We start from the raw sequence: 13,228 nt of genomic DNA, 5'->3' as shown, positions 1-13,228 counted from the left end.
AGTTCCATGTAAGTTGGAGAGGACTCCAAATTACGCTAGCATTTTCCAGTATTGGACGAACCAAAGAACAATATAACGCCTCCAAACAATACGGATCTTTGAAGTCCCGCCCGATCTTTGCAATAAAACCTAGTTGCCTGGTCGCTTTTGAAATTACAGATGAACGATGCAGATTGAAGGTAAGTTTGGCATCTAACAAAACACCAAGGTCATTAACATGGTCAACTCTCTGGAGCGTTTGTCCATCAATTGCATAGTCGAATCGAATTGGGTTCAGTATTCGGTGAAACGTTATGACCTGGCATTTTGAAATGCTGACAATCAACCAGTTTCTACGACACCAGGCGACAAATGTATCTAGAAGTTTTTGAAGCCGGATGCAGTCGTCAATAGAGCGAACTTCAAGATATAATTTCAAATCATCGGCATATACTAATCTGCAGCCAACTCCGAGCACCGAAACAGCATCGTTGAAGAACAGCAAAAACAAAAGTGGACCCATATTGCTGCCTTGAGGAACTCCTGATAAATTTGAGAACGAAGATGATACACAAGAGCCGAGCTTAATTCGCAGGACTCTACCACATAAGTAAGAGCGTAGCCAGTCAGTAAACTTTTGTGTGGCGCCCAGCCGCAACATCTTGCACAAGAGTATTCGGTGGTCAATTCGGTCGAAAGCTGCTTTCAGATCAGTGTATACTGCATCAATTTGTACTTTATTCTCCAAACTCGAAAAACAACTAGAAGTGAAATCTAAGAGATTCGTGCTGACTGAACGACCAGGCATAAATCCATGCTGATCAATAGAGATGCAATTTTTAGTACGAAAAAGTACCTCAGTGCTCACAATTATTTCGAACAGTTTAGATGCAGCTGATAAATTGGTTATGCCTCGATAATTTCTAACATTTGTACGATCACCGCTCTTGTATACAGGAAACATGAAAGACTGCTTCCAAGTCATCGGAAAAATACCTTGCTCAAATGATTTGTTAAATATAGTGCACAAAGGATCAGCTAAAGCAGAAGCGCAATGACTGTACACCGCTGCAGGTATGCCATCTGGTCCGGCCGAGATCGATCGTTTCAACTTCTTCGCTGCGGCAACAATCATATCGGGAGTAACCAAAAATGTGTCAATGTGCACTAAATTCTCAGGAACATCCACCGCGGCGGTCTCCGCATCGATACCGGAGGCTGTTTTTTCTGCAAACACCGAAGCAAAGAACTTTGAAAACAGATCACATGACTCCAAGGATGACCTGGATTCAACACCATCGAGACAAACTTTTGAAGGAATTGATGAGAATTTACGTTTCGAGTTTACAAAAGTCCAGAAATGTTTGGGATTCCAACGAAGATCAGTTTGAACCCGCATAACGTAGGATTTGTACAACCCCGCGTTTAATTTGCGATAGTTTTCACTGGAACTTTTGAACATTCGTTTTATTTCAGCGCTCTTCCAGCGACGATGTTTGCGCTGCCAAGCATTTCGAATTCGTTTCAATTTACGAAGCAAAGCTGTGCTCCAAGGAGGACTTATTGGCCATTTTACAAAAGGCAAATTTGAACTTAACCACTGAGTTATTTTGTTACAGAAAAAAAGATGCCATTTCATTTGCGTTGTCGATATCTTGCAAAGCACTCCAGTTAACGTTTTACAAGAATTCAAGTAAAGCACCAAAATCAATTTTTCTATAATTTAGTGGCCTTGATTCATTCGTGGAGTCCATGCTGCGGGAATTGTTTTCGCAGTCAACAGCCAACGAGATAACTAAAGGCGGATGATGCGGGTCGACAGGTAGCAGTGGAGTAACACTACAATCAACTATTAATTGATGCTCCGAAGAACAAAAGACCAAATCGAGCAATCGCCCAAAATGATTTCTGCACTGGTTTGCTTGATGTAGATTTAAAAAATCCATACCATCGATCAGCGCTGCACCAGCAGCGGATGGCAACAAAGAACAAGAGGGTTGTGTTTCTTCATGCCGTTGATTCCACACAATGCGTGGCTGGTTGAAATCACCACACACCAGAACAATATCATTCACAGAACCTTTACTGCACAGTTCCGAAACAGTTGAAATGTGCGCATCGATCACATCAACGTTTTGGATTTATCAGGGGGAATGTACACACCGCATAGCAGTAACTTTCTACCCCGCACTGTAGCACTTGCACACACTTGTTCAAGACACTGACCATTCACCGTTTCAATGATAGAGCTGACGTGTTTGCTTGAAATGGCAATCAAAACTCCACGAAATGATGCTTTGTCACTATTAGCTGAGCTGCGGTCACAGCGAATAACATTAAAGGAATTTCCAAACAACTGCTGAGAGTTTATTCGGCTATCCAGTCCGGTCTCAGTCAAAAAGATGACATCAAAGTTGCAGTCACTCGTCGTTAGAAAGATCTCGTCGATTTTTGTCCTCAATCCCCGAACATTCTGGTAGTACACCCAGATACCACCGTCATCTTGTTCGTCGTTCTGCGACACGGGACAAAACAAATCAGCGCTTGATAATCTGGAAGCTAACGAATACTTGCCAAGATGAGTAGTTTGGAAGACCCCTTCACCACACCTACCCGCAGGACCAGGACGGCTGATGAACGCTGGCAGCGGTGGCATTTCCTCCTTGCGTTGAAACAGGCGTTGGAGATGGATCCACAGCAGCTGGTTTCCAAAATTTTTGGGATGATTTCTCCTCGAATTGACGAAAATAGATTCCTTGGGGCCAAGTTGATGATTCCAAGGCGATAGCTTGTAATGCAGGATCGAGGCCAACTTTAAATGATACAAAGGTCATGTTGCTAACATCGGTACCTTTGGCGACCAGTTTAACAACTACTGGATCCTCATTCTTTTCAAGATTGGCTCGCACCATAGCAGCAATCTCATCATTAGTGACGTCTGGACGTATACGAGACAAATATAGCCAAAATTTGTCGGGTTGCTGTTCACAAACTGGAACACAAACAACGATTTCTCCAATTTGCTTCGATCCAGATTTGCATTCGGAAGCTTTTTGTTCCAAGTCAGGCCCACGTGGTCTTTTGGGTGGACGGCGACCCTCGATGAATGGCCAGCGCTTATTGAGCGGTGTGGGAGTCAGAGGAGCAGGTTTCGACAATGTTTTGATTTCGTTTTGTAAACCATTAATTGCTTCCGTCAACGACACCAAAGGTGAATTTTCGTCTGCCAATTTCGTAATGGAGCGGAGATGCGAATTTTCGAACAAATTGGCGCAATCATCACACATCCAAAATAAATTTTTACGATGAGATGAGAAATATCCCAATAGAGCGCGGGAAACTCCAGAGCATGCCATATGAAACATGCGTCCACAGTAGCCTCTGCATACAACGGAATCGATGCCTGCAATAATCAGACTGCACTTTGCACAATTTTTCTCCGAACTCATTCTAAGTGCAGGAATACGCCTTTAACTATGCAGATGGTAAATCACAGCAGGCAAGCGGTTCGTCGATTTTTTATTGTCAAACTACAACGACGGCAGCAAGAAGAATAGTCACAGGCACGACACAGATGAACGTGAATTACGACTTGACTAGCACTTGGCGGTTTAGAATAACACCTCACTTCGATCCAGGCAGCATACAGTCATTCACTGATAAAAACTTTAGTGATTAACTAACGCGGAAAAGGTTTGAAACGGCAAAAATACGGTATGTAAAAAAACACAACAAATTTAACTGAACAGTGTTCCCAAGATTCTTGCAATAAAAATGTTTTTGTCCGGTTCTTGCAATAAAAATGTTTTTAAACGGCTTTTGCATTTCAAAGTCCGTGTCCGACTTTTGCGCTCAATGTTTTTTTCCGGTTTTTGCATTCAAAAATACTTAAACGGGTTTTCCAAACTAAGTTGCACTTATCCGACTTTTGCTTTCAGCCGTTCATTTGAAGGCCGCTCTCACACCATTAAAAGAGATATTTTGTTCCTTCAAGAGATCAACTGACGGTAATTAAACTAAGCCTCGATTGAAGAGAAACGAGTGATGAACTGAATGCTGCTCGTTCGGGCCGTCAGCAAACATTGTGTGTGTCAGAGAGTGAAGTTTACTGCAGTGGAGAGATCGTCAATGTGTTCCACATTCAGTTTCAATTGAATTGAATGAAGTTTTACTGCACTGCACCTAACAGATTGCGGGTCATACTTGTGAAAACCGCCTAAGAAAATCATCCAGCACAGCGTGCCTAATCGTGATCTACACTCATACCTACCTCTCCGAAGGACTGCTTAGTGAAGAATGGCCGAAGAGCGCGCCGCTCGTGTAGCTGTGTTAGGAAACGCGCGAAAGCGAGGCGTTGCCAACATTACGTGGCAGTGCTGCCAACATTGCATGATAGCATGGAAATACTTGAGGGATATGACTGTCAGTAAATAAGCACATACCTCACATTCTCCTTCTTCTCTATAAAAACGAGAAAAAAGAGATCCAAATTTGCAGAGAAAAAAAAAAACTTTTCGACTCAATTTTGGGTAACTTATTTACCAGTTTACACCTCTCTCAAGTCATTGACTTTCTAAGAATATAGTGGTTTTCAGCTGGACATTCCACTGGTGTGTAGTAACCTTAGGATTACCCCTAAATGACCATACCTGAATCGGCCAGTATTAGTCGAAAAAGACGTTTTCGTTCGGCACGTCAGAAAAGACATGGCACTTCGGTGCCAATTGAAAAAAGTGTTTTGCAAGTAGCATTAACTTTACGTCTGCTTAGCGGTTCAAATTGAACTGTTTAAGTTTGCACTAAGCAGTTCAATTTGAACTGCTCTGCACTGACGAGTCTAAGACGAAACGTAAAGAAAAGTAAAAACGACAGTAAAAAGACATGGCACTTCGGTGCCAATTGAAAAAGTGTTTTGCAAGTAGCATTAACTCTACGTCTGCTTAGCGGTTCAAATTGAACTGTTTAAGTTTGCACTAAGCAGTTCAATTTGAACTGCTCTGCACTGACGAGTCTAAGACGAAACGTAAAGAAAAGTAAAAACTATATCATACCAATATATAGTATAAACTTTCAAATAGAGTCAGAAAAAAACACTAAAAATTACGTTCTGCCAAAAACACAAAACTTGGAAGAAGTCTGCAAAATTTAGCTATATTACATCAAACAGAAAACAACAACTACATCAAGAGAGATACAGCAATAAAATTACCATATATCATCCCGATACTGAGATTTGCACTTCTGAAAATCAACCGAGGGCGTTTGATGCTTGAAGAGGAAGACGTAACGGATATCCTTGCAGTATACTAACTCAATATTGCGATCAGACAACGAAAACAGCTGGTCAACCAATGTTCACCAACGAAGCGTGGACATGATGCACCACGAACACCACTGATAAATCGATGACACTATTCCTCGATCAGGTTATAAGTAACCAACCGATTGGAATGCTGAAACCACAGGATCGACAAACAAAACCAGATTAATATATTAATGTATATCGGTGTTCATTTTATGTTCAATATGATTCGTATACTTGAGATAATATTGTAAAAAATATTTTTATAAGCAATGATTGTTTCTATGGAAACTTCACTTACCAATTAAGTATGGTGTAATCCTTTGCCATGGCTTATCGTACAGAATGTCAAATGATTCGAACGGATCTGATACCTTGTAGGAATAGTTGTATTTGATGGAAATAACTATCGATGTTATCCATGAGCATATCATCAACAATCCAGCCATAATCATAGATAATTTGAAATACCTGTAATAATGCGCGAATAAATAAATATGTAAGTTTCATTGGTTATGGACTCAACGGGTGATAATTGTAATTTTTTTATCTCAAACTTACTGAACTTATCCTGGAAGATATCAATGATTTGTTTTAGTCTTTTTTTTCTAATAAATATTTATTGGAATATGAGTTAAAATTAAATCATTAAGATTTAAATTGGGTTTTCTGCCCCAAGTGATGACGTTTCAGCCCTTTTATATACATGATTTTGTTTATTACCATGAAGACAGCATTTACTTTCGCAATTCTGTGATTTTTGTATAGGGAAATTTGTAAACCTACTTGAATTCTGTAATGTTGAAAAGGAACTTATATATTAACTCACTAACTAATACAGAGAGCGAATTGATTCAATTGAAAATTGAAGATTGCATTGATTGTTGTCAGAATTTGCCTTTAATATTATGTGATATTACATCTAATAATTATATTTTTGTGAGTATGTGTATCTCATTTGCACTAAACAAAGGAGGACAAAAATCAAATTCAAAATCATTTTCAGAATTTTATTCTGAATCCTTTGAAGCGTTTTCTTCCTGGTGGAACAACAACATGACCAAATTGGTACTGCATGAAGCATGGCTGGTAAGAAAATTTGTTTATAAATTAATAATTTGTTCTTTTGACAGAGCTTAGAATTTCTGTTTATAAGAGGATATACACATTTAATATATTTATTACACTTTGCCTGGATTTCTTCAATGTGATCCTTGAAAGTGAGTTTTTTGTCATACGTTAAACCTAGTTATTTAGCTTGATCAGATCATGTCAATTCCAAGCCATTAAATTTGATAATGTGATTATTGTTCCTTTTAATTTATTTTAGTCTTGTTAAGACGTAGAACCGCTTTAAATTTGAGCAGTATCTAACGAGGAAAACAAATTGGAAAAATTACATGCGGATACAACTATGTAATAAAAACGTGCTTAATCCACCTAGCAGTGAGATGATACTTTTTTTCTCAATCCGCATGTTTTTTTTTGCATGAATATTCTTCGGTGTTTCAGTTTTCATGACATTATTCTAATGTCCGTCGTTTTAAGTGGCAATTTGAGATTTTAATCACTCATTACTCTGTAATGTCGAAACTGCAAATCGGTTCGAATTTGAATCTACAAGTGTAACAATCGATTAAACATTCCATGATATGTCGAAGTAATTTACACTTTAGAGTTTAGGGTAATTTAAGGTACTTCCAGAGCCGGTATTCAGGAACCAGCATAACCCAAACCGATTCGTATGGCCATATGACGAATAAATTGCAATATTTTTGAGTCCAACTTTAAAGCTTTTCGCGATTGTCATCTTCTATATCGCTTTGAATTTTTAAAATTCATCATCCTACAATTCCAGAATCGGAAGTCAGAATAGGATAAAATTGGATTTATTTTAATTTGAACTTTTGTTTCTGAAATTCGATTTGGCTTTTTTAAAGAAAGCGATTGAGCTTTGAGAAACGATTCGATACTGGAATCGGAATTCGAAATTCGGTGTAGCCGAAGTCAGACAAATTCGCCTGAGTACCCGTATAGTTTACATTTGTTTCAAATTGTTTGAAAATCAATGTAGACATCTTAGAGGAATCGTAATTCGAATTAAATTTTTGGGTGCCTTCCAAAACGAGAACTGAATACAACCATTTGAAATAAGTTTATTTGGTTATCGACTATCCAAATCTGCTAACCCGATAAACCTGATTAATTTATGTGAAATAAACATTTTTTTACTAATCACCCTGTATCTCCGAAACCGGCAGTTGGATCTGACTGAAAAACAAGATGTTTTATAGAATCTTAAAACTTTTCATTTGAATTTTAGATCGGTTCAGCCATCTACGAGAAAAATGAGCTCCACTGTTTTGATTTCGTTTCACATATCATCCTGTAGTTCCGAAACCAGAGGTCGAAGCCAAACATAATTTAAGAACCTTGTTTGGGGGTATACGACTTTTCGTATGAATCTGAGTTTGTAGAAAACGGTTGAGTCATCTTCGAAAAAAATTGAGTGAAATTATATGTCACACACGCATTTGCTGATCTCGACGAACTGATTCGAATGGTATATGGCTGTTATGTTCTTCCAGCATTTATTGCTGTAAGTAGATTAAATCAATGTAATTATGGAATTGCTTTCAACTCGAGAATTCTGCCATCATCTGGTTTACGTATAGCATATTCAAACGTTGCCAAAAACGAACCGTGCTGAAATCGGTCCGAGGCAAAATATCATGCTGTACACAGTCTTTTTGCTACTTAGAAACAAATGTATGTAACAGTATAAAAAATCGCGTTTTATGTTGCTCCCAAGCATTTTTTTGCCAGACAGCGCTCAAAACTTCTACTGCTGGAATAGGGGAAAAAGTCGCTTTTACAAATATTTCAATATCTCCGTTAAAAATGGACGCATTTTAACAATCTATGGCTTTTTGGATAGGTATTACCGTGCGGAATCTAAGTCTGATAATATATTCTGTTTTCAAGGTCAATTGTGACAGATACTGTCAAAAAATCGAAAATTTTTACATAAAACTTCGTATAACTCAAAAAGTAAACATCCGATCTCAAAACCATTCAAAAGCGTTCAGGGTGACGGGGAGACCTTTCATTTGCGACTAGTTTGATCAAAATTGGTCTAGCCATCTCTGATATCTCGACCGCTTAGTTGACAACACACATACAGACACACACATACACACACGTTGATTTGCTCAGTTCGTTGAGCTGAATCGATTAGTTACAGAGACAGAACTCGAACTCGTAGCTAGTTTTTTTTATTTAATAACATATTTTAAGGCACATTGCGTTAAGCTATAAGATGCCGAGGGCTACTGATAAAAACTATCAATTGGAGAAGATTTGAGGTCGATTTAAAAAACTTTTTACGGTTTTTCGCCCTTTTCAGTGATGGTATAAAATTTTTAACACGCTTTATCCTATATTTCCGGATCCGGAAGTCGGATCCGGATGAAATTCAGGAATTACGTATGGGACCACAGAACCTTTCATTTAAAAGTTTGTGAAAATCGGTCGCGCCAACTATGAGAAAAGTTTGAACACATATTTTCATTTTTTTACTCATTTTACCCCATAACTCCGAAACCGGAAGTCGGATCCAAAAAATATTCAAGAATTTTTATGGGACCACAAGACCTTTCAGTTGAATCTAAGTTTGTGAAAATCGGTTCTGAGAAAAGTTAATGCACTCATTTTCCTATTTTTTTTGCACATTTTATCCCATAATTCCGGAACCGCAAGTATTTTCCAAATAATATTCAGGAATTTTGTATGAGACCATAAGACCTTTTATTTGAATCTAAGTTTGTGAAAATCGGTTCAGCCATCTCCGAGAAAAGTTAGTGCAAAAAAACGTTACTTACACACATACACACACAGACATTTTGCGTACTCGACGAACTGAGTCGAATGGTATATGACACTCGGCCCTACGGGCCTCGGTTCAAAAGTCGGTTTTGACAGTGATATATGAGAAAGTAAAAAAAAACAATAGTCTATAAGTCTGTAGCAAAATAGAAAGAATTTCTGATTTATGTCCGATACACAGATGCCACATATTTTCATAGAGAATTCGTATTGTCCTGTATGAAAAATTAATATGATCAGCCCCATGGCCATGGGGTTGTTCGACTTGTTATGTGTAACAAGGCCGTCAAAATTTCAAATGATTGATCTTTTAAATCAACCAATCGTCATACTGCTTCATATTGAATGCGCAATGGCATGAGAGTCTCCATAGATCGATCCTTATTAAGGAGCAAGACTCTTTGCAAGCGTATGAGTAATGTCAGCAATGTGTGCGTAAAAACAAATTTCGGCGCATCTTTTACTTGATTTTACTCAATGAATCTTCCATATGGTTGAAAAATAAACCAATCGGTTCATACTACTTTAAATTGTAATTCAAGAAAAGCGAAAATCTTAGTCTAAAACTCTTCCGTTTTCTATAAAACTGCTCGAGAAAAATGATTTCAGTTTCAGCTTACTTTCACTGACACATTCAATTAGCAACAAATACATTCCTATATCGATTTCCTCTTGCAGAAATTATTGCGATACAAAGAATTACGTACCTTCTATAAGTAATCCCGCAAATAAAGATACCTTTAATTTAACACGCGAAAGGCAATGGATATGGAATGTTGTCGTAAAACCATTTATTTTCCCGGAAAACTGCTTTTGTTACAAAAATATCTAGTTTTGTTTATTTTGTGTAGCGCAATCTAATACAAATGCATTGAAGCAGTGTTGCTAACTTTTTTATTAAAGAATTAAAATCTGCCTTCATAAAATGTAAGCAATTTTCCATCAAACGTTGGTGAAAAATTGATCAAAACTAATATTTCATCCAAAATGTCAGGCTTAACAATCATTTGAGCATAAATTATTGTTAAAAAAGATTGTTTGAAACTCAATCGTGCAAGCCACTTTGATAAACTCGTTGCACTGCATATATGAATACAAAGATCTATGACATACGTACCAAATTAAATGTACGTAATACACAAACTACCAACACAAGTTAACTTGGTTTACTCTTGATCCTTCTTTTAAGAACCAACATCGAACACACGAACCCGAAACACACAGCTTAATTTGTATTTGTCTTGTATACATTCTATCTAAGCGAAACTATACCAATGTGCTTACTAGTGTTGCATGCATGCAGTTATTTTTATAGCGTTAAGTTTCTATTGTAACATAGCGATTTATGATCGTTCTCAGATTCCACCATTCTGCGATTTCGGTTGAAGCGATAAACCGAGTTCATCTCAGGGTTCTCAGATGAAAACGACATGATATACTAAACTCACACTTAGGTTACGCGCGAGTGAGTTATTTACAATTGATCAAAGTAAACCAATTAGAGCTTCAAATCATTTTATATGTGCTTTATGTGATGCTTTGCTTTCTAAATGCAACATTCCTCCGACATGTTTCTTGTGAGACTTTAGCCTTAGAAATCAGAACGATGCTTCCCACCTGATAAATCGCTTACTTCTTCAAATCTATCATTTTCATTAGTTAAATCTAGTAAGCCAGCATATTGTCTCGATTTTTAGCAGACAAATACGACACCACTCGCTATTTTTCAAAACCTCAATCATATCTCATAGAAAGTACGAGGCTTGATACATTCAAATCGATGCGTGAAAATATTCACAAACAAAAGGTAAAATAATAGAAGTAATTGACACAATTTCTACATGTATTTCACCTTCATTTGTCATTTGCATTCGTGTAGCATAATAATGAATACTAAATTAATTTGAATTCATCAAAACCAAGATCACCCAAGTCGAACAATAGGACAGGAAAATAGGAGTGGCCCAAGGAACCAAGAGGCGTATGTCGGACACGGGAATGGTAATAGGCAGACACGAAACTATAATCAAAATAGTAATTATAGCATCGGGCAAATGAGTACGAATCGCGGCGCAAGGCAAAATTATACATACCACCAGGGTGATAATTTCAGAATCACACGTGATGGAGGTCCGGCTCCCCATAGGGAAACCACGAGACACAGCCAGGAACCGAGCACACCGCGGCGATATAATGCGGGAAGCGGTGGGTTCAACTAGAGACATTATGGCGAATCACACCAGGCATTCCGACAAGAACCGTGTAACCAACTAACAAGAAGAGATTATGAGAGAGAAGATCAACAACGACCAAGTGCTTGAATGTATGGGCACCAACCACAAAATACCCATAAACAAAGCAGAAGCCGGAACAATTGGAACAATTACGAAACAGCGGAGCGCTCGTACCGGCAGGAACGCCAAAACAATCGAGATAGCAACTATAACAACTGCAACAACTATAGAAAAAACTAAACAAGAGGCCATTCGAGTGGATAGAGGACCGAACACCCCATGACATTATTCAAAAGCAAGACGTAAAAAAGAATATATGTGTACTTCAAAGATCTATTTCACAGTTGAGAAATCAAGTCGGGCAAATCACAGATATGATGCTAGAAATGAAACAGCAAGAGGCGGCCAAGACGAATCTTGGGTCAGTAAATCAAAAACGCATCCGAGAAGAAAGGAAGTCAGGAACCGCAAGTCATGTAATGACTAGAAATTGGTTCAATGCATATCAGATTGAATTGAGGTCTACAGCTAACTCATATATAAGAAAGAAATTTCTAATCGATACTGGGGCCAGTTCCAACTTAATCAGTAGAAAATGTGCAGAGGAAATAGGCTCTGGTAAGATAAACGGACAAGAGCGAATGCGTTATACAGGGGTGGTAAACATCTTGCGGGTAAGTCTAGGTACAACCGAGGCAGAATTTATAATCCAAGACGTAAATCTAAAAGTGAAATTTGACGTAGTCGAAGAATTGGAGTTCGATGGAATCCTCGGGATGGAATTCATAAATAGATACGTCACGAGTTTGGATAACAAAACCGGAATAATATACATGAAAGAAAAACCTATAGAGTTCAGCACGAAGGTGAGAAGGAGAGGGTACACAGACAAACGCCAATGGGCGCTAATAAACAAACAGAGATACGGCTAGACAAGCTAAATATGGGAAAAATATTAGACGAACACAAAAAGGAGCTGCCCAACAGCACAGCTAAATCAGACAACAACGGAGAAACAGAAAAATCTCCATGTAGAAATAGGACAACCGAAAAACATATTAAAATGGATGCAAAGAGTGGCAAAAATGAAGTAATTATCGTTAATGCTGAAGTCTTAGAGGGCAGTTTAGCGAAGCATAATAAATATGAAGTGATTAAAAAGCACGTGAATAAAAATGACATCATTAATGCATCGTATCAGAGCAATTATGAGTTATACAAAAAACGACGATCGTTCAGATAGTATGCTCCCCGGTTGTGGGACTAATATTACTCATGAAGAAGAAAAAGATTTTATAGGCGGAGAGTGTGACGAGGAAGACAAATGTTTCCTTGATATAGATACAAATCAAGACGTAATTCTTACGGAAATTAGAAGATACGGTCAAATATCTGGTCGAGACCGAACGGATAAAGTGTTAAAATCACTAAATATGAATCATTTAAAAAGAGAAAATTTTATGGATATAGAGAAAATTATGGCATCATATAGCGATGTATTCTATTTGAAGGGGGATAAATTAACTATCACTGATGCGGCAGTGCACGAAATTGAGACCACGTCAAACGTGCCTATCAACAAATGGCAATACAGATTTCCAGAAGCTACAAAAAAAGCATAATTATGAAGAAATGCGTAGACAAGGTATCATAAGGCCTAGCAAAAGTCCGTGGAATGCACCAGTCCTATGTGTTCCCAAGAAGGACGATGAATTTGGTAACAAGAAATAGAGAATCGTAGTAGACTTCAGGGCTTTAAATTTAGTTACGAAGCCATTTGTATACCCAATTCCACTAATTGACGAGATTCTAGATAATCTTGGAAACA

The 13,228-nt window shown here is 37.9% G+C and overlaps 1 protein-coding gene across 6 annotated transcripts in view; it reads right to left on the bottom strand.

The window, feature by feature from the left end:
- LOC131427593 (nose resistant to fluoxetine protein 6) overlaps positions 1–13,228 on the bottom strand; it is a 1,835,865-nt gene that overhangs the window by 739,574 nt on the left and 1,083,063 nt on the right. For all 6 annotated transcript variants that reach the window (XM_058590935.1, XM_058590937.1, XM_058590936.1 and 3 more), the window contains one exon: positions 5,583–5,752. In XM_058590935.1, the coding sequence (XP_058446918.1) occupies positions 5,583–5,752 (170 nt within the window). The remainder of the gene's footprint in view (positions 1–5,582; positions 5,753–13,228) is intronic.

Source organism: Malaya genurostris, chromosome 2, assembly GCF_030247185.1.
Source record: "Malaya genurostris strain Urasoe2022 chromosome 2, Malgen_1.1, whole genome shotgun sequence".
Classification (NCBI taxonomy): Eukaryota; Metazoa; Arthropoda; class Insecta; order Diptera; family Culicidae; genus Malaya; species Malaya genurostris.
The sequence above is the reverse complement of the archived record's forward strand: the minus strand, read 5'-3'. Positions and strand labels throughout refer to the sequence as shown.